The sequence below is a fragment of the Pinus tabuliformis genome, chromosome 1_1 (genome assembly GCF_031772625.1).
Source record: "Pinus tabuliformis cultivar Carrire ecotype Pingquan chromosome 1_1, CPIR1, whole genome shotgun sequence".
NCBI classification, from domain to species: Eukaryota; Viridiplantae; Streptophyta; class Pinopsida; order Pinales; family Pinaceae; genus Pinus; species Pinus tabuliformis.
Window position 1 is genome coordinate 752,157,498 of NC_142297.1, and position 23,546 is coordinate 752,181,043.

At 35.8% G+C, this 23,546-nt stretch overlaps 1 protein-coding gene and 1 pseudogene across 1 annotated transcript; both read right to left on the minus strand.

Annotated features, from left to right (window-relative positions):
• Positions 1 to 6,424: 6,424 nt before the first annotated feature.
• LOC149216190 (uncharacterized) lies at positions 6,425 to 7,114 on the minus strand. Its single transcript, XM_089389856.1, has one exon. The coding sequence runs from the start codon at positions 7,109 to 7,111 to the stop codon at positions 6,425 to 6,427; it is 687 nt and encodes a 228-aa protein (XP_089245982.1). The 5' UTR covers positions 7,112 to 7,114.
• A 1,955-nt stretch (positions 7,115 to 9,069) lies between these two features.
• LOC149216191 (beta-phenylalanine coenzyme A ligase pseudogene) lies at positions 9,070 to 11,232 on the minus strand (annotated as a pseudogene).
• Between the last annotated feature and the right edge of the window lie 12,314 nt (positions 11,233 to 23,546).

Genomic DNA, 23,546 nt, shown 5'->3' on the forward strand with positions numbered 1-23,546 from the left:
CTTCATGAATTTCATAGGCTGGGGATCTTTACGTGGGACAAGCTGATCAAGGGATGGTCAGGTGCCTCACCGATCTGGAAGGACGGGGAGGAGCTTCATCTGCCTCGACAGAAGCTTCCTTTATGGCTGTCGGCAAAGGAGAGACTTACATGCTTGGGGGTTTCCAGGACAGGCACTCATGATAGCTTGGTATGGTCCATCCATAAGCCGGTCAGCGTTAAGAACATATATGAAGACATGATTTCTGTTGTTTCTGGGAATCCACATCCATTTTTTCCTACGTGTTTTTGGAAAGCTGCTTGTCCGATGAAGATGGTTATCTTCTCCTGGTTGTTATTTTGGAACAAAAACCTTACATGGGAGACATTGCAAAGGAGATGCTGGAAGGGTCCAAGAAGATGATCGATGCGCCTGAAAGCCTCGGAAACAAACGTACACATGTTCTTTCAGTGCCCATCGTCCCTTATAATCTGGTATGATTTGTCTACATATTTTGTTTTCCCTCACATCTGTTTCTCTTCTGTTCAGGAAGGCTTTCTTTGGTGGAGTGGGCAACCCCCCTCTAGGAGATCGTTGTTCATAATCACCTGCTGGCATCTATGGAACTGGAGGAATGCGCACACTTTCCAAGACTCTAAGGAGCCTATCCAGGCTATCTTCCAGCGTATTCTGGCCTGTCATGAGTCCTACCATTAACAACTTTCTGCAAAAATATGTTTCTCTTTTGATGTCGTGATTTTAGATCTGCAAGCGGACTCTGTCCCTGAATGTCACTTGCTCTTTTTGAACATGGTTCCTCTTACAGTAGGCTGGGCGCAACTGCTCTCATCCTATTGTACTTGATGGATTTTCTTTTTTGGTATAGTTTGTAAAGTTTTGGGTCACAACTCTATTAATCCGGGAGAAGTTTTAGTCTCTTCTCATATGCTCTTCTGTCGCTCTCCTGATCCGGGTCTTTCTGAAAATGATGGTAGGCATTAGTTTGCCGGTATGGAATTGTCATGCATCAATATGAATGAGGTCTGGGCATCCAAGCCGTATCAGTCTTTCTGAGTTTATGTATCCAAGACCTTTATATATCCTTAATATAAAGCTATGATGTTTTTTTCTTCTGAAAAAAAAGAAGAAGAACATGATTAGGAGATCATGAAAAAATATAATCGAGGGAGTTTGATGAAAGACAATCGACCTTCCACCCAAACCAAAATGGTTTTCAGACACTTCTACAAAAGGCGTCGCGGTAGCAATTGGAAAGGGACATTAATTTGTTGATTTTATTGTAAATTTCAATTAATATTGTGAGCCTCTAGAATGTGATTAGGTGGCAGAGGACGTGGTTCCTCGTGATAGGATTAAATTCATTTTGTTAAAAAAATAGACCTTTTTTATATATAAGTTGCCTACAAATTGTTAGTGGTTGTCCAATGTAATGTGATATCAGGCCAGATGGCAACACGCTCAGAAAGTTTGTATATGTAATCATTTTTATCTTGAATATACAAGCATCCTGTGTTTTAAATTCAACTTGTGTTGTTTTCTTTTGTTCATGTAACCCCTATGTATTATCATGTTCACCCTATTTCATTAGAAGTGTCAAAGGCGAAACCAAGTTCTCGTGAAAATATGTTTCAGGAGTTACTTGAGAGATCAACACTACTCAATTCAGATTTATAGAGGGCTATGTCCTTATGACATGAGATATGTTCGAATGTGGAACTGGAGAGAGGCCGAAATGACAAAATTGGGAGTTGCAAATTTCTCAGCAATGGCCCAAGTGGAGTTGGGACAAAGAAAGTTAGTTTGTCAGACCAAAAGGTGATACGAAACTGATAAGGGACCCAACCAAACTGACTTGCAACTCAGGTAGGTCCCAGTCAACTGATTATTCCCTATACAAGCTAGCCAACCATGGAAATAAATGATCAAATTGACCTCTAACTTGGAAGCTTGCGAAGTTCTTATACAATGGCGAGTTGTTGGTAATTTAGAAGTAGGTGAGTTCATTTACTGCAATTAGAAGGTGAGAGAGCTAAAGAAGTAGGCCCATACCCCACCGGCTTAGAACAATTGGAGCCATTAGTCGATCGAAATACATAGGCCCCATAATTGGTCTGTGTCATTTGACCATGGATTAAGAGGTCAACATTTTCATGCATTATCAATAATAAACATCCATATGCAACATATCCAATCATGGTTAACTTTTTTAAAGGATTCTTAGGCATGGTTAACGTAGCCAACATACTCAACCATGGTTAGTCATGTTCAATCATAGCCCATATGGGAAATTCTCAACATTCATGTTGCATTGTTAGATTAATTCCACATAAATACACTATTATATTTATCGTTGACCATGGTCAATCATGGTAAAATAATGATTAACCACAGTCATCTATAGTTATACATTAAAATCCACGTTCACTCACACTCAAGCATAGGTGAACATAGTTAACAATGGTAAAATAAGTGCAGTGGTAGGAAAACAATCTGAAGATGATAAGACAAACACCAAATTCAATGGTCCAACCATCTAAAATATAGCCAACCATTGTCACCATCTCGATAGATACAATACTTAGTCAACCGTGGCTAGCAATGTTTGATGATGGTTTAAGAGGTCCACATTTTCATCCATTATCAACTATAAATATCCATAGGCAACATGGTTAACCATGATGAACTTGTTTGAAGGATGCTTGGGCATAGTTAACATGGCCAACATAATCAACCATGGTTAGCCATGTTCAACTATAGCCCACATGGTCAATTATCAACATTAATTTTACATTATTAGATTAATGTCACGTAAATACATTATTGTATTCATGGTTAAGCAAGGTCAACCATGATCAAACATTTATTTATGGTTGACCATAGTGAAGTATGGTCAAATAAGCTCATTAATGGGTAAAAGTTTCCACCATGGTCAATCATGGACAACGAGTTCAATGATGGTCAAACCATATCAACTATAGTTAACTATGGTCACTATGGCCATACATACTTTACTTTGTCAGCCTCGTCAACCACAGTAAACTAAGGTCAACCATAATCTTCTCTTTAGTATGTGGTGAACCATGATAATCATGATTAATCATGGTAAATTGAGATTAACCATAGTAGTCATTATCAATCATGTTCAGCTAACGTTATCCATGGTCTTCCTTGAACAACATGCTTGATCCTCTTCAACCATGGACAACCTCATCAACCATGGTAAACCCCATCAAACCACTTCCAACATTAATATAACCATTTTTCTAACATTAATATAACATTAGCATTAACTTTAATGTAACAATAATCAAATGTGGTCAACCATAATCTTTCCTTTTGATCCCTCGTCAACCATGGTACTCATTGTCAATCATCATCAACTAAGGTCAATGATGGCTTTCCTTGACAAACAATGGTCGACCCTGTTCAACAGATTCTCTAAAAGTATTGCTTGTGGAGTATGTGTTTATGCCTAATGAATCCGCATTTTTTATTGGAAAATATATTGAAAAAATGAACGATTAGTAATTTATAGTATTTATTCTAGAATTTGTGTCTTTCATGGAAATTGTGTTGAGTATTGTTCCACAAATTGTCTTTTGATGACTTAAGAATATGAACTCCTGACCTATGTATGATCGTCATGAATGAAATTATGATTATATTGCTATAGGATGTTTACCTATATTGGTGATCAAAGATTCGAGAATTCAAACAAGTCAAGTTTCAACTTGTGTGTCCAAAGGAACTATGGACAAACATTCTGACCAATTCAATAATTTCTACCAATTCTTTAGATTTAGTTTGGATTCGATCAGAGAGGACTGATCGGTTGAGACTATACTTTTTTTCCTGATGGATCATAAATTAGGACTAGGATACTTATAATTTGATTAAGAATGTCACATGTATTATTGATCAGAGTCTACTTTCAACCAACGGAATTATAGACTAGTTCATGTAATTCCCAGATCCATTGAAATACAAATATTTCAATCCAATTAGGTATGTGGATAAGGTCAATTTTTTTTTAGTGAATGCAATCATGAGTCAGTATATTGGAAATTCTCGTGCACATAATGGTTCCACCTAGATTTTTTTTTGTTCCTCTAATAAGTATGATGAAAGGTATAATTCTATTTCTAATCTTATAATAGAAGAATCATTAGATAATGGAAAATAGAAAACTAAATAGAACTTTTGTATATGAGAAGATAAAGGTATGAGGGGTTGATCTGTTATGCTCGAACTTACAGTTATTCGAGTTCAAGGTGATTTCTTCATTATCTATTGGTATTACGAGTAGAAACATGGTTAGATGACTTATGTGTCGCCAATACTATATACGGTCAATTCAAATTCAGTAGCATATTCATATTATCTTAAAATATAGCCGGTTAGGGGCATCTTATTGATCTTTGTTATAGTTATTGTAGATGTTGAAACAACTATGTTATTAGCTACTGACATCGTATCATATAATCAATTCGTATCGATCAATTTCATTTATCAAAATGGCGATGAAGTATTGTATATATGATCTATAGATTACGAATCGGTATATCTATTCATATCCAAAAAGAGGGTATATCTCAGAAGATATATCTATTTTATATGACTAGAATCTATCAAAATCCCTTTAGTATTATGGTCGATCAAAAAGATGATTGATCAGGATAAAACTCATTAAGAAAATTACCTGTCATGATTGGACCATATTCGAGGTGATCTGGGGCGATCAAAATGATCCAAATATCTTTGTCCCATTGAGAAAATACAGATCGGTTCCAAATATAATGGAGATTACAATTATTGATTTGTTTTATATTCATAGTATCTCATTATTAGCTATCATTATTGGGCATATATTAGAATATTTGGCAATATATGATCTTATCAAATTAAAACATTTTACTAACTAATGGAGATCCAATGGTACATTTGGTCAAAATTTATGATATTTGTATTGGTTGTACCCAATGCACATGAGCTTGTCCCACATATGTATTGGAAATGATATCTTGGGAAGGATGTAAAGCTCAGAAAATTGCTTCTGCTCCAAGAAGAGAAGACTGTGCAGGTTGTAAGCGGTGTGAATCTGCTTTACCAACAAATTTCTTGATTGTACGTGTTTATATATGGCATGGGACAATGCGCAATATTGGTCTAGCTTACTGATCAATATGCATAATAAAAAAGGTTAAATACATCTCATATTTTTTTTTCTTTTTTCTTTTTTTTCTCCACAGTAAAAACCCATACTTGATCCAAGATCTCAAGTATGTGTTTTTATCACCGAAGATGAAGAGTATCTTCTATAATGAGTGAATTACCTTGGCTCGATCAACTATATTTTTTGGTTTGCCTATCCAAGATCTCAAGTATGTGTTTTTATCACCGAAGATGAAGAGTATCTTCTATAATGAGTGAATTACCTTGGCTCGATCAACTATATTTTTTGGTTTGCCTATATCTACGGGTTCCTTAGTCCCATTATTTCCCCACAAATAGAAAGTGGGAATGATTTGATTCATTGGTATACTCTATGTATTTGTTTACTATAAATCCTTTTCATTACCTATACATTCCATCCATTACAATTTCCAGTTTAATAATTTATTGATCCAATTGAAAAAAGAAAGAGTATAATTTATTTGACAGAATTTGTTACCACTTTGGTCATTTTAGTTCCTTGGTCAGTTACTCAAGATGATTGTTGCATTTACTGATGTTAGCAATATATAGTAGACACTTACAATCGTTCGCTCCTTGAGATATTATACCTTTATTTTATATGGGGGAACTGGAATCAGTTTTCGTTCACCCACTTCTATCCGTACGGAGGGAAGGGGGAGGGGGAGAGACTTTCTATTTGGCCACAGTACAAATTCTATCTTTCTGCTAATTGGAGCTTTAAGTACAGGTCTCTAGAGATTTGATAGACAAACATTAGGTTAAGGGATATGTAATTCTATCTTTTTGCTAATTGGAGCTTTAAGTACAGGTCTCTAGAGATTTGATAGACAAACATTAGGTTAAGGGATATTGGATAAGAAATAGTATTCAGTAATACTGGAAATAATATTCCATTTAGGGTTCTTGATCGCTTATACAATGAAATCGCCAATTTTTTCCTTACGTGGTTACTTGATATTCATTGGTAAGTGCATTATAGTACATGTATGCTTCAGTAGTTGGAGTTCCATTGAAAAAAGGGAATGGGTTAATCCAAACATGGAATTACTAACTCATGCTAATTTTATATCTCTTTTCACTGTGGTTGGTAATGATAATAGTGGTTCAAATCGTGTATGCAGCTCCTAACTTCTCTGGTCAACAGAATTTCTTGTGGAGTATGCTTCACAGCCGTGGAATATGCTTCAAGATACAAAAAGCCCCAAATAATAAATTTTGTTGTTCTGCTTCAAGATACAAAGGCCCAGCATACCTCTAGGTTGTGCATAGGAGAGGTGGCTGTGTCCTCAAGCAATAGATGGTCATGCTCATGTTTTTTCGGTCTTCTGAATTTATTCTTTCTGGGAGCCACATCAGCCAACGAACAAGATGCAATGCGTTCCGAATCCGCATCTTTATTGACATGAACATCAGGTTTTCTTATAGCAACTGACGAATATGAACCAGTCGTCCGCCCCCCTTTCTCATACTCAATAATATCTTGCACAGGCAGAGGAAGCTTCTGGGGACCAGACGAAGCATCGGAAACCAGCGAAGACTCCTCCTCCCTGCCTGTAATGCTTGATGCACGACCGTCATAAATTCGATATCTTTTTGCATCCTCTGTAAAGATCGAACTTTTCTTCTGCTTCTCCTCAATATCATCATCGCTGGTTCTATACTTCTCGCTCCAGCTATCTACATACTGATCAAAATACATTGTCCACCCAGACTCGCACATCTCAGTTTCCATGGCCTCTTCGTCTTCACTTTGCAAATATTCGCAGTGAGCAACAGAAGCAGGTCTCAGTTTTTCAATTGTAGGATCGATAAACGGTCGCAGGAAATTGCTGTCCATGTTATTACTTGACATACAGGCAAAGCATTGGTTCGCAATACTTCCCAACTCAGAACCTAACCTAATTTTGGAGTTCATATGAACAAGTCATGTGCCCAAATTATAGCAGAGCACCTAACACGAGGTTGGAATTCATATGATCAGGTCATGTGCCGAACATGTAGCCCGCTGCTTTGCCACTAGTGTCATTATTTAACATTAAAAAAATTCAGGTTTAACAGTCTACCTCTTAAAAGTATTTCCGAGTTAAACCACCTACACCCCGGTTTCCTTGAGGTCTTGCATTGGATCCATTTATTTTCTATGGATAATTCAGAGCACCTCTAAGTTTTTGCCAGCTTTCAATTTCATTGAACTCCTCTGTTTCATGGAGACACAAAACTCTGTTTCAGGGAGACACAAAATAAGTACACCTCATGTGTTAGTACGTGATATATCGTACATGCACATCTGTTAACTTTTATTTTCTCGAAATAAGTACACCTCAAGTCATTGCCAAAATTGCGCAGTTTCACCATCGCAAATTTAGAGAGGCCCTGGAAATTGAGAAAAGGCCGAACAATCTTAATAGGGATGATGGCTGGAATATTAGCAGTTGCTGGGTCCCAGCCTTATCGTCCTAGCCTCCTCTTTCTCCCTTTTTGTTTTGTCTTAGGGTGTCTGTCTCTCCCCCCTCCTTTTTTCTTTTTTCTTTTAGCTGGTGTGTCCGATTTTTTGGAGTATTGGGTCTTTATTAAGTTAGATGCTATTGGGCTTTTTTATTAGATTTGATTTTTCCCTTATTTCATTTCTTCTATTATAGCCTTAGAATTATGTTTCCTTTTTAAACCTTATTAATAATAATTCATTTACCTAATAACATAGTTAACTTCAATAATTTTGGAATGAATAAATATTGATAAAAATTAACCATTAAGTTTAACGATATGAGTTATTCTATTGGTAATATACATATAGGTAATGATATAATCACCTTTGGACTTAGTTCCTTTAATATATTTTTTGGAATAAAATATTGATTGATTTTTGACCAATATGTTTTAAGGATATAGTATGATTATATTAAGCTTTACCCTAAAGTATGCCATTTACCTATTATAACTAATTCTATTTTAGTAGATAATAAACTTATATGATTTTATATACCTTAGTAATTTAATGGACCATTTTTAATGAACTAAATAGTAAAAAGACCATTAAATAATTATTACTCATTTACCTATTGTAACTAAATTATTAAAATAATAGTGATTTATTACCTTTCTCTTGTATTTATATAATATGAGGTATAATAATTAAAATATTAATATTATTTTTGAGATATTAACGATAATATATCTATTTATTTTTAATTAACAATCGAATTCCCTTATTTCTAGAAATATTAATTTACTAATTTAGTGGTTTGACCAGGTGCATTAGGTCAAACTAGCCGTTAGCTTGATAGCTGTTGGAGTCTCTGCACGCTCTATTTATTCACGCTTTGCCAGTTTGGTTCTTCAACTTGTCCTGACGATGAACCACACTGGTTGGTTCGAAACGCGTCGACAAATGTTTGATTATGTGATTTTGCCAAAGATTTTCTAATCTATATAAATATTCTTAAATGTGTACCAATATTTATAGGTACACTCCCTATACAAAAACGCTAAGTGCAAAAGTAAAGATAGAAGAAACTCACGATGACCCTATTCAAGAAGAACTAAAGAAGAATATAGATATGGGGATTTGTTAAATATTTCAATGGGAAAGGACAAATATAACATGGAAGAAATGTCAAATAATAGACCAAACCAATCATCAGAAAGGAATATAACCTGCCACACATTTGTTGCTGAGTATCAGAACAACTCTAATGAACTCAATGTTGATGAAACTCAAATTTCCTTTATAATAAAAAGCAATCAGCTACAGAAATGTATTTTTGTTCCTCCATCTTCTAAAGTTAGTTCTAATACATTCAATAATCTAGACAAAAGCTTGAAAAAAACTTCAATGAGCAGTGCTCTTTATATGTTTCTCCCAATACAAAATTATCATTCCCTGTTCAAAAAAGGCAGTGAAACAATCCCTAAGCCTGTGAATGCATTGGATTGCTGATAAGTACAATTCTTAACATTAGAGAAGTAACAGAGGTCACCTGTTCGTAGCCAACCATTGGAATCCAGAGTTGAACTAGACGCTTCCGGATTGCTGAAATAACCTGCAATAGAGTAAAACTGATTTTTCAAATCTTTAAATATGACCTTTAAAAGATCCGTTTATTTAAGGCAACGATACATTTCCACGATCCTCATCTACCAGAAGTTTCCTTTCCCAACAGATGTAATTTTCTCATGGTTAAGCGAAGAAGTCAAGTTGAAGGGCTTGCTTCACCACAACTAATTGAGAACCTCCAGAGAATTGGACTGGAATTCTTTCCACTTGCATAACTCTATTCCACCATCTTTAAATTTTGTTTGTTGGTATAAAACTTCAATGAAATACTTCCTCTCTAGAGCAGGTTTTGAACTATGCATTGTATTTAAGGTTGTCTCTTGTTCAATATCTTTATTATCAACAAAAAAGTTTCAGAAAGAGAACATACTTTTCATGACATATGGACCACGAAGCCACAGTTCTCCTTTCTGGTTTGGGGGCAAAGGAGCTCTTGAAATAGGATCAACTATCTTTGCTTCAGTATTTGGAGACAACAAGCCAGTCATTCCATAGTGTCTACTTTATTCTTGACTGTCTGAGGATGCCCCCATTCCCATTGTTTCCGTTAGCCCATAGCACTGCAAAATATCATGCAACCTTTCTTGAGAAAAATCATAGCTTAGGTGTAAGCTTACCAAGATAGATGTGAGGTCATGGCTCTAATACCTTGGTAGCAGGCAAAGAAATGGCAGAAACTGTCTTAGTTGTTGATGATTAGTCAGAGATATTCAATGTTCAATGCAAGCCGTTGTACTTGTTAGATGCTTGTGTGTAAGCATGGCTAGGCATATACACGCTGGCTAAGAAGACCCCATAGGTGTGATGTTGCTAATATCTACGATCCACAATCCGGTATATACTTCAAATTACCTCTAAATGCTTTCTATGTTTGGTACATGTGCCCCTGGGCTTTAGAGTATCATATGGGTGGGAAAAAGCTATCAATCAAACCTCTGTGCAGGCCAAGAAAAGGTTGATCCTACCCATACAATCATCTGCTCAGTAGGCATCAAGTTTGTGAGTAGCTATTTTTTAATCCCAGATACCTAGTCAGCCAAGCTATAGCAATTTGGTCCCAAAGACAAACACCACTACTGTGCATAGATTTAGCTAGAATACACAACCTGGTTTGTTAAGAGGAAGGAAATATGCCTAACATCGAAGCTGGAATATAGTCTAATGAACTCTACTTTTCCTTGAGGTGAGTGATTCCTGAATGCAAATTCTTATTTCTAAAAACTTGAAAAAAGTCAGTGGATTTTAATCTTGACTTTGTTATAGCTAGCTAGAAGGAAAATTTATTGCTTATTAGTTCAATTCCAAAATACTTTTCTCTGATCCATAGCTAGGGCAAGATGGATTTCAACAATAGATTCCAAATCTGGTTGGTAAAAACTCTGTTGTATAGGTACTGAAAGGTCAATCCTATGTTTAAAGGTAAAGATAGAAGAACCTGTTAGCCCTCATTTTCCCTCACAGGAAGACCACAACACTAGGCTGAAAATGAATGAGGCACACTTAACCTACCTAATAAAGATGGATAGTAACTTCTTATACCCTCCTGAGTGGTTGGAGAAAGTGATTATCTAGTCAATGTCCATATCTTTAAATTATGTAAGAGAAAGCAAAGTTAGTGTTCTAGTATTTGTATTTCTATAGTAAGTAGATTAGCATGGTAGAAAAGAAGAAAAAAACTCAACTTGTCTTATTGTGACTCCAGGGAACCAAGAAATAAACTCCTCTGTAGACTCTTTGCTCAGGGGAGCTCCACCACATATAATAGTGTGCAAAGAACTCAAATCATATTTCTTTGCAATATCAACTTTGTTCATAGCCAACAGGATGGGAGGCAGAAGAGGCAAATAGGTGATTCTGTATTTCTGAATCAACCGGAGCATCGCCATGAGATCAAACTTAGACAGCACAACAATGGTGGATCCAGAACCAAGCAACGCACAAGAAAAAGCCGCAAGCCCATATATATGAAACACGGGCACCATACCAAATAACGAATCATTAAGCCACAGTTCTCCTTTCTAGTTTGGGGTTAGAGGAGACCCTGAAACAGGATCAACTATCTTTGCTTTAGTATTTGGAGACAACAAACCAGCCGTTCCATAGTGTCTACTTTCTTCTTGACTGTCTATGGATGCCCCCATTCCCATTGTTTCCGTTAGCCCATAGCTCTGCAAAATATCATGCAACCTTACTTGAGAAAATGCATAGCCTATGTGTAAGCTTATCGAGATAGTTGTAAGGTCATGGCTCTAATACCTTGGTAGCAAGCAAAAGAATGGCAGAAACTTTATTAGTTGTTGATGATTAGTCAGAGATATTCAATGCCCAATGCAAGCCCCTATACTTGTTAGATGCTTGTGTGTAAGCATGGCTAGGCATATACACGTTGGCTAAGAAGACCCCATAGGTGTGATGTTGCTAATATCTGCGATCCACCATCCAGGATATACTTCAAATTACCTCTAAAAGCTTTTTGTGTTTGGTACACGTGCCCCAGGGCTCTAGAGTACCATATGGGTGGGAAAAAGCTATCAATCAAACCTCTGTGTAGGCCAAGAAAAGGTTGATCCTACCCATACAATCATCTGCTCAGTAGGCTTCAAGTTCGTGACTAGCTATTTTTTAATCCCAGATGCCTAGTCACCCAAGCTATAGTAATTTGGTCCCAAAGACATACACCACTACTGTGCACAGATTTAGCCGGACTACACAACCTGGTTTTAGTTCCATGCAATAGATATTTAATCCCCTTTAGTTTAATTTTCTACTATCAATTTGTCTGGTTAGATTTCTTTGGTTGATGGTCGGGGCCTTGATCTCTCGTCAAATGATTTTAATATCATTTTTTTGGATGTTCCCTCCACTCAAAGGCACAGATGGAGTATAAGTAGAAGCACCCAATGAAGATAAGCCTGCGGTGACTAGATCTTACTTGGTGTTTGCAATGGCAGGATCGCATTATGAAAGACTCTTCCGACGACAAACCATAGATTTTTGCCACTCCTCCTATAGTTTGCACTGGCTAAGAACTGTAATTTTAAAATTTGAAGATATTTTATAGTTTCTACATAAATAAATTTATAAAACCCATTAAACATCATACTATGGATTTTCAATATAATTTCAACGAATGCCATTCATCTGTGTATGATATCAGGGTAGGTAAAATTTGAAATTCCAAAGTAGTTTTAGTTCATAGAAAAACATATCTTAACGTAGTTATACATTAAACTATAGCACATTCCAAATGATCTTATGAAATGCCAACATGTATTATTTTTAGTCCATTCGATATTTGAATATTTTGTGTACATACATCCTTCTTCCAAAAGAATTGAAGTCTTCAAATCAAATACAAGGAAAAATCTTTGATATTACATCGTCCATTGTAAGAAAAAAAAAATTACCATTTCTTAGATTGATACCTATAAAAATTAAGAATAAATTCGTTGGTTAAGGTAGTCTAACAGTGATAATGTGTGCTCTTGTTGCACATCCTGGCCCCTAGGCATAAACATAAGAACATGCCTGTGGATTCTTATAGTAACAACATCAGAAGTAGTGATTTGAATACAGGAAAATACAAACAACTGAAACCCATTAACATGAAGAAAGGATGCAGTTGCAGAGTCACGATAGCCTAGTTGGCCCAGAGGATGGATGCCCTCCAAGTTGATCTTTTGATTCTCAATCTAGAAATTAAAGATCAATGTGCAATGATTTCAAATGAGATGGGTGATGTTAACAACTTGAAAATGAGATCAGGTCATCAAGAGGATGACATGGACGCCTTAAGGAGAGAAATAGAGGCCATCAAAGACCATCTCAACAACCTGTCTCTTCGCTCAGTGACATAGCCAGTGCCATCACCTCATTTTCTGTTGAAGGGTCAGATCTGAACAATTCACTTGAAAACAATAGTAGGTCCACTGTCATCAAGGATATTATCATAATTTAGTAGTCATATATATCACAAATTTTGTAAATTTCTGGGAAATTCTGTAAAGTCTTTACAAACAAATTCATTGTTTTTTAGCCCAGAATCACCCTCCTCACGTAAGGTATGAAATATTCTTGATTAGGAGAAGGACATTGAAATTTTTGAAGAGATATCTATGAAATTTACTGATGTACTTGCGGCAAGCCAAACACCGAATTATATAATACAAATACTCTTTCTAGTTAAAAGAAATAACAGTGGAAATATGTGTTCCTATAGACTTTTGTGACAACCTTGCACAATTTTAACTAAAGAAGCCTTTCTCAAAGATGAAATGCAACTTTACAAGGAGTAAGAAGAGGGTAAAACCATAGCATGCCCTTATGACATATGTCATCAAATCCGCAAAGGAAGCAAATTAATGTAAATGAATTATGATCGATATTTCCCAAAAGATTTACTGATTTTCAGAAATGAAGGATCATAGGAAATGAAGTTGATTAGCATGTCAATAAAATGCAGAACTAGGTAAACTATGAATTCAAGAAAATTGATACCTGGAATACAAAACTACAAAAATGATAAAAATGTAATAAAACACATCAAATTCAACTAAAATATTAGTACAAGGATTTGTAAAAACTATAGACAGTGGCAACAACTGATATACGAATAACAATGAATCCAATATGTTTCAAAATGTTTTATAAAGTATTCTTTCGATCCTTCACAGTTCCAAACTCCACATAAACCCTTAACTATTTGACCATATTTAAAATTCAACTACTAAGCGAAATAGAAATCCATATCACAGTTCCAAACTCCAAGGAAACCCTTAACTAGTTGATCGTATTTAGAATTCAAATACTAAGTGAAATAGAAATCCATATCTTCACAAGGGTCATGACTAATAGTTACGATTCAAAATTTGGCTTCTAAAGCTTGACTTAGACTCTTATACCCAGTTGTCCTAAGCATGCATTCAAAACAGGGCAGATTCATGAGAAAGAGTAAGTGTAACTCTGTCGCAAGAAATGTTGTAAAAATAAGGCCTAGATTCTTCATGAGTCGAATGGATGCCAGTTTCTGTGCTTATTCGAGCACTTATTTGAGCTATCACCAGTGCTCTTCCTTAATATTGTGAAAAAGAATTCAAAGAGCAGTGCTCTTTATATGTTTTTCCCAATACAAAATTATCATTCCCTATTCAACAAAGGCAGTGAAACAATCCATAAGCCTGTGAATGCATTGGACTGTTGATAAGTACACTAGGCTAAAAATAAATTTGGCACACTTAACCTACCTAATAAAGATGGATAGTAACTTTTTATACCCTCCTGAGTGGTTGGAGAGAGTAATTATCTAGTCAGTGTCCATATCTTTAAATTATGTAAACGAAAGAAAGTTAGTGTTCTAGTATTTGTATTTCTATAGTAAGTAGACCAGCATGGAAAGAAAGAAGAAAACGACTTTACTTGTCTTATTGTGACTTCAGGGAACCAAGAAATAAACTCCTCTATAGACTCTTTGCTCAGGGGAGCTCCACCACATATAACAGTGTGCAAAGAACTCAAATCAAATTTCTTTGCAATATCGACTTTGTTCATAGCCAACAGGATGGGGGGCCCAAGAGGAAAATAGGTGATTCTGTACTTCTGAATCAACCAAAGCATCTCCATGAGATCAAACTTAGATAGCACAACGATGGTGGATCCGGAACCAAGCAACGCACAAGCAAAAGCCGCAAGCCCATATATATGAAACATGGGCACCATACCCAGGAATGAATCAGTAAACCACAGTTCTCCTTTCTTGTTTGGGGGTAGAGGAGCTCCTGAAATAGGATCAACTATATTTGCTTCAGTATTTGGAGACAACAAGCCAGCCGTTCACTGAAGCATCTCCACGAGATCAAACCTAGACAACACAACAATGGTGGATCGGGAACCAAGCAACGCACAAGCAAAAGCTGCAAGCCCATATATAAGAAACATGGGCGCCATACCCAGGAACAAATCAGTCTGATTCGGGGTACTATTCTCAGGAGTGAATCCCAAGCGCTTGAGCACAATGCCCATATATATGAAACATGGGCACCATACCCAGGAACGAATCAGTAAGCCACAGTTCTCCTTTCTAGTTTGGGGGCAGAGGAGCTCCTGAAACAGGATCAACTATCTTTGCTTCAGTATTTGGAGACAACAAGCCAGCCGTTCACCGAAGCATCTCCACGAGATCAAACCTAGACCGCACAACAATGGTGGATGCGGAACCAAGCAACACACAAGCAAAAGCCACTAGCCCATATATAAGAAACATGGGCACCATACCCAGGAACGAATCAGTCTGATTTCGGGTACTATTCTCAGGAGTGAATCACAAGCGTTTCAACATAATGCCCATATATATGAAACATGGGCAACATACCCAGGAATGAATCAGTAAGCCACAGTTCTCCTTTCTGGTTTGGGGTCAGAGGAGCTCCTGAAACAGGATCAACTATCTTTGCTTCAGTATTTGGAGACAACAACTAGTCGTTCCGTAGTGTCTACTTTCTCCTTGACTGTCTGTGGATGCCCCCATTCCCATTGTTTCCATTAGCCCATAACACTGCAAAATATCATGCAACCTTACTTGAGAAAAAGCGTAGCCTAGGTGTAAGCTTACCGAGATAGTTATAAGGTAATGGCTCTAATACCTTGGTAGCAAGCAAAAAGATGGCAGAAACTATCTTAGTTGTTGATGATTAGTCAGAGATATTCAATGCTCAATGCAAGACCCTATACTTGTTAGATGCTTGTGTGTAAGCATGGCTAGGCATATACACGCTAGCTAAGAAGACCCCATAGGTGTGATGTTGCTAATATCTGCGATCCACCATCCACGATATACTTCAAATTACCTCTAAAAGCTTTCTATGTTTGGTAGATGTGCCCCTGGGCTCTATAGTATCATATGTGTGGGAAAAAGCTATTAGCCAAACCTCTGTGCAGGCCAAGGAAAGGTTGATCCTACCCATACAATCATCTGCTCGGTAGGCTTCAAGTTGGTGACTAGCTATTTTTTAATCCCAGATGCCTAGTCACCCAAGTTATAGCTGTTTGGTCTCAAAGACAGACACCACTACTATGCACAAATTTAGCCAAACTACACAACCTGGTTTTAGTTCCATGCAATAGATATTTAATCGCCGTTAGTTTAATTTTCTACTATCAATTTGTCTGGTTAGATTTCTTGGGTTGATGGTTGGGGCCTTGATCTCTCGTCAAATGATTTTAATATCATTGTTTCGGATGTTCCTTCCACTCAAAGGCACAGATGGAGTATAAGCAGAAGCGCCCAATGAAGATAAGCCTGCGGTGACTAGATCTTAATTCGTGTTTGGAATGGTAGGATCACATTATGAAGGACTCTTCCCATGACAAACCATAGATTTTTTCCACTCCTACAATAGTTTTCACTAGCTAAGAACTGTAATTTTAAGATTTGAAGATATTTTATAGTTTCTACATAAATAAATTTATAAAACCCATTAAACATCATACTATGGATTTTCAATTTAATTTCAACGAATGCCATTCATCTGTGTATGATATCACGGCAGGTAAAATTTGAAATTCCAAAGTAGTTTTAGTTCATAGAAAAACATATCTTAACACAGTTATACATTAAACTATAGCAAATTCCAAATTCTCTTATGAAACGCCTCCATGTATTATTTTCAGTTCATTCGGTGTTTGAATATTTTGTGTACATACATCCTTGTTCCAAAAGAATTGAAGTCTTCAAATCAAATACAAGGAAAAATCTTTGATATTACATCCTCCATCGTACGCAAAAGAAATTACAATTTCTTAGACTGATACCTATAAAAATTAAGAATAAATTTGTTGGTAAAGGTAGTCTAACAGTGATAACGTGTGCTCTTGTTGCACATTATGGCCCCCGTGCATAAACATAAGAACATGCCTGTGGATTCTTATAGTAACAACATCAGAAGCAGTGATTTGAATACAGAAAAATACAAATAGCTGAAACCCTTTAACATGAAGAAAGGATGCAGTTGCAGAGTCACGATAGCCTAGTTGGCCCAGAGGATGGATTCCCTCCAAGTTGATCTTTTGATTCTCAATCTAGAAATTAAAGATCAATGTGCAACAATTTCAAATGAGATGGGTGATGTTAATAACTTGAAAATGAGATTAGGTCGTCAAGAGGATGAGATGGACACTTTAAGGAGAGAAATAGAGGCCATCAAAGACCATCTCAACAACCTGTCTCTCCGCTCAGTGACACAGCCAGTGCCATCACCTCATTTTCTGTTGAAGGGTGAGATCTGAACAATTCACTTGAAAACAATAGTAGGTCCACGGTCATCAAGGATATTCTCATAGTTTAGTAGTCATACATATTACAAATTTTGTAAATTGCTGGGAAATTCTGTGAAGTCTTTACAAACAAATTCATTGTTTTCTAGCCCAGAATCACCCTCCTCACGTAAGGTATGAAATATTCTTGATTAGGAGAAGGACATATCTTAACGCAATTATACATTAAACTATAGCACATTCCAAATGCTCTTATGAAATGCCTCCATGTATTATTTTCGGTTCATTCGGTGTTTGAATATTTTGTGTACATACATCCTTGTTCCAAAAGAATTGAAGTCTTCAAATCAAATACAAGGAAAAATCTTTGATATTACATCCTCCATTGTACGCAAAAAAAATTACAATTTCTTAGACTGATACCTATAAAAATTTAGAATAAATTTGTTGGTTAAGGTAGTCTAACAGTGATAATGTGTGCTCTTGTTGCACATCCTGGCCCCTGTGCATAAACATAAGAACATGCCTATGGATTCTTATAGTAACAACATCAAAAGCAATGATTTGAATACAGGAAAATACAAACAGCTGAAACCCATTAACATGAAGAAAGGATGCAGTTGCAAAGTCACGATAACCTAGTTGGCCCAAAGGATGGATGCCCTCCAAGTTCATCTTTTGATTCTCAATCTAGAAATTAAAGATCAATGTGCAATGACTTCAAATGATATGGGTGATGTTAACAACTTGAAAATGAGATCAGGTCGTCAAGAGGACGAGATGGACGCCTTAAGGAGAGAAATAGAGGCCATCAAAGACCATCTCAACAACCTGTCTCTCTGGTCAGTGACACAACCAGTGCCATCACCTCATTTTCTATTGAAGGATCAAATCTGAACAAATCACTTGAAAACAATAGTAGGTCCACTGTCATCAAGGATATTATTATAATTTAGTAGTCATATAGATCGCAAATTTCATAAATTGTTGCGAAATTTTGTAAAGTCTTTACAAGCAAATTCATTGTTTTTTAGCCCAGAATCACCCTCCTCATGTAAGGTATGAAATATTCTTGATTAGGAGAAGGACATTGAAATTTTTGAAGAGATATCTATGAAATTTCCTGACGTACTTGCGGCAAGCCAGACACCAAATTATATAATACAAATACTCTTTCGAGTTAAAAAAAAATAACAGTGGAAATGTTTGTTCCTGTAGACTTTTGTGACAACCTTGCACAATTTTAACTGAAGAAGCCTTTCTCAAAGATGAAATGCAACTTTCCAAGGAGTAAGCAAAGGATAAAACCATAGCATGCCCTTATGACATACGTCATCAAATCTGCAAAGGAAGCGAATTAATGTAAATGAATTACGATCGATATTTCCCAAAAGATTTACTGATTTTCAGAAATAAAGGATCATAGGAAATGAAGTTGATTAGCATGCCATTAAAATGCAGAACTAGGTAAACTGTGAATTCAAGAAAATTGATACCTGGAATATAAAACTAAAAAAATGATAAAATATGTTGTAAAACACATCAAATTCAACTAAAATATTAGTACAAGGATTTGTAAAAACTATGGATAGTGGCAACAACTGATATATCAATAACAATGAATCTAATATGTTTCAAAATGTTTTCTAAAGTATTCTTTCAATTCCAAACTCCACATAAACCCTTAACTATTTGACCATATTTAAAATTCATCTACTAAGTGAAATAGAAATCCATATCACAGTTCCAAACTCCAAAGAAACCCTTAACTAGGTGACCATATTTATAATTCAAATACTAAGTGAAATAGAAATCCATATCATCACAGGGGTCATGACTAATAGTTACGATTCAAAATTTGGCTTCTAAAGCTTGACTTAGACTCTTATACCCCGTTGTCCTAAGCATGCATTCAAAACAGGGCAGTTTCGTGAGAAAGAGTAAGTGTAACTCTGTCGCAAGAAATGTTGTAAAAATAAGGCCTAGATTCTTCATGAGTCGAATGGATGCCAGTTTCTGCGCTTATTCGAGCACTTATTTGAACTATCAGCAGGGGTCTTAATATTGTGAAAAAAACTTCAATGAGAAATGCTCTTTATATGTTTCTCCCAATACAAAATTATCATTCCTTGTTCAATAAAGGCAGTGAAATGATCCCTAAGCCTATGAATGCATTGGATAGCTGATAAGTACACTAGGCTAAAAATAAATGAGGCACACTTAACCTACCTAATAAAGATGGATAGTAACCTTTTATACCCTCCTGAGTGGTTGGAGAGAGTGATTGTCTAGTCAGTGTCCATATCTTTAAATTATGTAAAAGAAAGAAAGTTAGTGTTCTAGTATTTGTATTTCTATAGTAGGTAGACCAGCATGGCAGAAAATAAGAAAACAACTTTACTTGTCTTATTATGACTCCAGGGAACCAAGAAATAAACTCCTCTGTAGACTCTTTTCTTAGGGGAGCTCAACCACATATAACAATGTGCAAAGAACTCAAATCATATTTCTTTGCAATATCGACTTTGTTCATAGCCAACAGGATGGGAGGCACAAGAGGCAAATAGGTGATTCTGTACTTCTAAATCAACTGAAACATCTCCACGAGATCAAACTTACACAACACAACAATGGTGGATTCGGAACGAAGCAACGCACAAGCAAAAGCTGCAAGCCCATATATATGAAACGTGGGCACCATACCCAGGAACGAATCAGTAAGCCATAGTTCTCCTTTCTGGTTTGGGGGCAGAGGAGCTCCTGAAACAGGATCAACTGTCTTTGCTTTAGTATCTGGAGACAACAAGCCAGTTGTTCACCGAAGCATCTCCACGAGATCAAACCTAGAGAGCACAACAATGGTGGATCTGGAACCAGGCAACGCACAAGCAAAAGTCGCAAGCCCATATATAAGAAACATGGGCACCATACCCAAGAACGAATCAGTCTTATTCCAGGTACTATTCTCGGGAGTGAATCCCAAGCGCTTCAGCATAATTCAAACCATAGCAATCAAATTTCTTTGCGTGGAAATGACCCTTTTGCTCATTCCAGTAGTCCAGGAGGAATAAAGCAGTGTGGCAGAATCGTCTTGCCGGATTTTAACAACAAGGACATGGGCAGGATTCGAAGTCAAGAGCTTGTCTAGAGTAGAGATGTAATTTTGGTCATTCTGAGAAACTAATTGAGATGAAGAAGAAGAAATGAGCACAATGGCCAATTTGGTGGCTACCAATTTGACAGCCAAAGATGGCGTGGCGAAGACCAACACGGCTGATGAGTCTCTGGCTTGCTTCGCTATCTCAGCCACGGTATTTAGCGGATTGGTGGTCATAACGATGGCTCTAATGGAAAAGACAGCCATGTAGATTATTGGGAAATAGATTGAATTTGGCGAGAGGCTGAGTACAACGTTGGATTTTCTGATGCCAAGGCCGGCTAAACCAATGGCAAGTGACTTTACGCTTTGCCATAGTTGGGGAAATGTGGTGGCTTCCCCAGTGGCAAAGTCGATGAGGGATATGCGGCCATTTTGGAGAAGCGAGGAGATGTAGGTGGAAATGTGGTGGCTTCCCCAGTGGCAGAGTCGATGAGGGCTATGCGGCCATTGTGGCGAAGCGAGGAGATGTAGGTGGGGAGATCCAGGAATTCGTCTTTGGGGAAAATCTACTGGTTTTTCAATTGTTGTAGTATGTCTGGTTGGAGCTACAATATCCACTGCGGGGATCGATCTAGAGACCCATTGCTCTGTGGAATAACTTTGTTCGCTTCCCCTTCCCTGTGCAGGCTCATTCCAAACCCTGCGACGGTTGTGGTGACGTGAGGTTATCGTGAATAGTTCTAGCCACTCAACTACCTTCTTTTGATCGAATGATTAACAATCCTCTAATCATCTAACACATAATCTAACGGCACACAGGGATGCCAGGTAGATTTTAGGGAAGTTCATTTCAGAGGGAAACGCCTTACGGCGTAATTATTATTATTTTAAAGATGGAAAATGTCACTATTACACTTGTCAGTGTTATAAAAGACATTTTTCAAATATATTATAAAAAATATTTAAATATATCATTTGAAAAGTTAAAACATATCTCTTAAGGGTTAAAATCAAAATGCTAAGGAATAGGGGCATCCTATATCAATTTGTTACTATTTATAATTTGATTGGCAAATCTGGATAAAGTTATTTTAACTTTACACATAATTAATACTATTATGTAATTTTTTTTTGTTATTATGGTAATTTCATTTAAATTGTATTTTCATAAAGAAAATATATATATATATATATAAGTGTTTATTTGGAATAAGGTTCTTCAATTTTAATTTAATTTTTAATAATTATTAAGTGGATGATAGAAATTTAACCTTTATGGAATATTGAGGAATATTATCAACAATATATATAAATAAAATATTAAGATTTATCTTTAAAGTAGTTATGCTCTTTCTATCTTTCTAATTAAATTGGTTAATTAATTTTTTTTCATATAAACATGTGTCATATGAATATTGGTTATGATTTTCTAGGCACGTGGTATTAGTAAAGCATGACATTGGCCCATGGAATTGTAACAAAACCTATTTGCAAGTTAAAAAACTATATGGTAAAGTGTGGTAAATATCCCTAGATAACAAAATTGCTACATATTTTTTTAAATGTATAGGTGTTTAGTAGATATATTAATTATATTCACCACGACAACAATAACAACATTAATAACAATATAATTAAATTTACTTAAATTTTAAGATTTTATTATTATTGTTATTAGATGCATTATAAGATATTAATTTACATGGCTATAGTAGTTAACTTTTTATAAATTCATCTAAACACATAAGTATGATTACTAGCCTTGTTATGGCCTAATTTAACGATTTGCAACATTAACACATTTTATATAACCATTGCAATAGTACTTAAGGGAGATTATTTTTCTTTTCATACCTCTTATATTTATTACCATCTTAGATCCATTTAACTTCACATCTAATATGAGCCTAGAGGGATCAAATTGCTTTAAGTGCAAAATACAGTACCTAAATAAATTGATATCCACATAAATTAGTTAACATAGATCTTCAAATTAGTTAAAAAAATCTAATGTTGAATTTTTTGTTAAACTATAAGGTTTAAACATCTTACTCACCTATTTTTTCACTTCTAATTTCTTTATATGAAATTATATTATTTCCTATGGACAACTAACTAGAAATAGTTTTTGCATTTTGTTATGGCCAACATTACTTTTCTATTTAGAAAGTAGTTTATTTTTACTTCATAAATGAGCATGGATGGATAGAGAGACTTAAACATCGCCATCATATTTGGTTGTAAAATCAGTGTCTTAGTGAAATAAAGTAATATTTCATAAATCTATCCTCAGGACCTAGTTCCTGGATCACATATCCCACGCATTTTTTGCCTTTATGAATAACACCAACAATTCATCTGGCATGGGAAATTGGTGGCACCATTGGCACACCTTCCGTTGGGACTCATAAATGTCATATTTTCATCCACCTTTTTCTTCACTATTCCCTACATTTCATCATCCCATTAACCTTTTATCATATCATTTTCATACATACATTTGGGTTTCACCTTCTTATTTTCCATTTTATTCATTTTTGTATTACAAGTGAATTTATGATTAAATATTAGAAAATATACATATTTTTATATATATCTCAAGAATATGTGAGTTTTGTGATGTGTAGGAAATATGTGAAGAATTAATATCTCCTCCAACATATTAAGAAGATAATTATGCAAGCCTATTCCTAAGGAGAAAATCATGGAGGATTTGGTTGGCATATCTTATCCAATTCCTAAGGAGAAAATCATGGAGGATTTGGTTGGCATATCTTATCCAATTCCTAAGGAGAAGATCATGGAGGATTTGGTTGGCATATCTTATCCAAGATATGTTAGAGATTTATGCAGGATTCAAAGGAATCATATTTTGTAATAATGGGAAAGTAGTTAAAAATGCTTGAGAGATTTGTGGGATCATATTTT

Excerpts from the sequence above, each read along its gene's own strand:
- LOC149216190 (XM_089389856.1), bottom strand. The coding sequence starts at position 7,111 with ATGAACTCCAAAATTAGGTTAGGTTCTGAGTTGGGAAGTATTGCGAAC.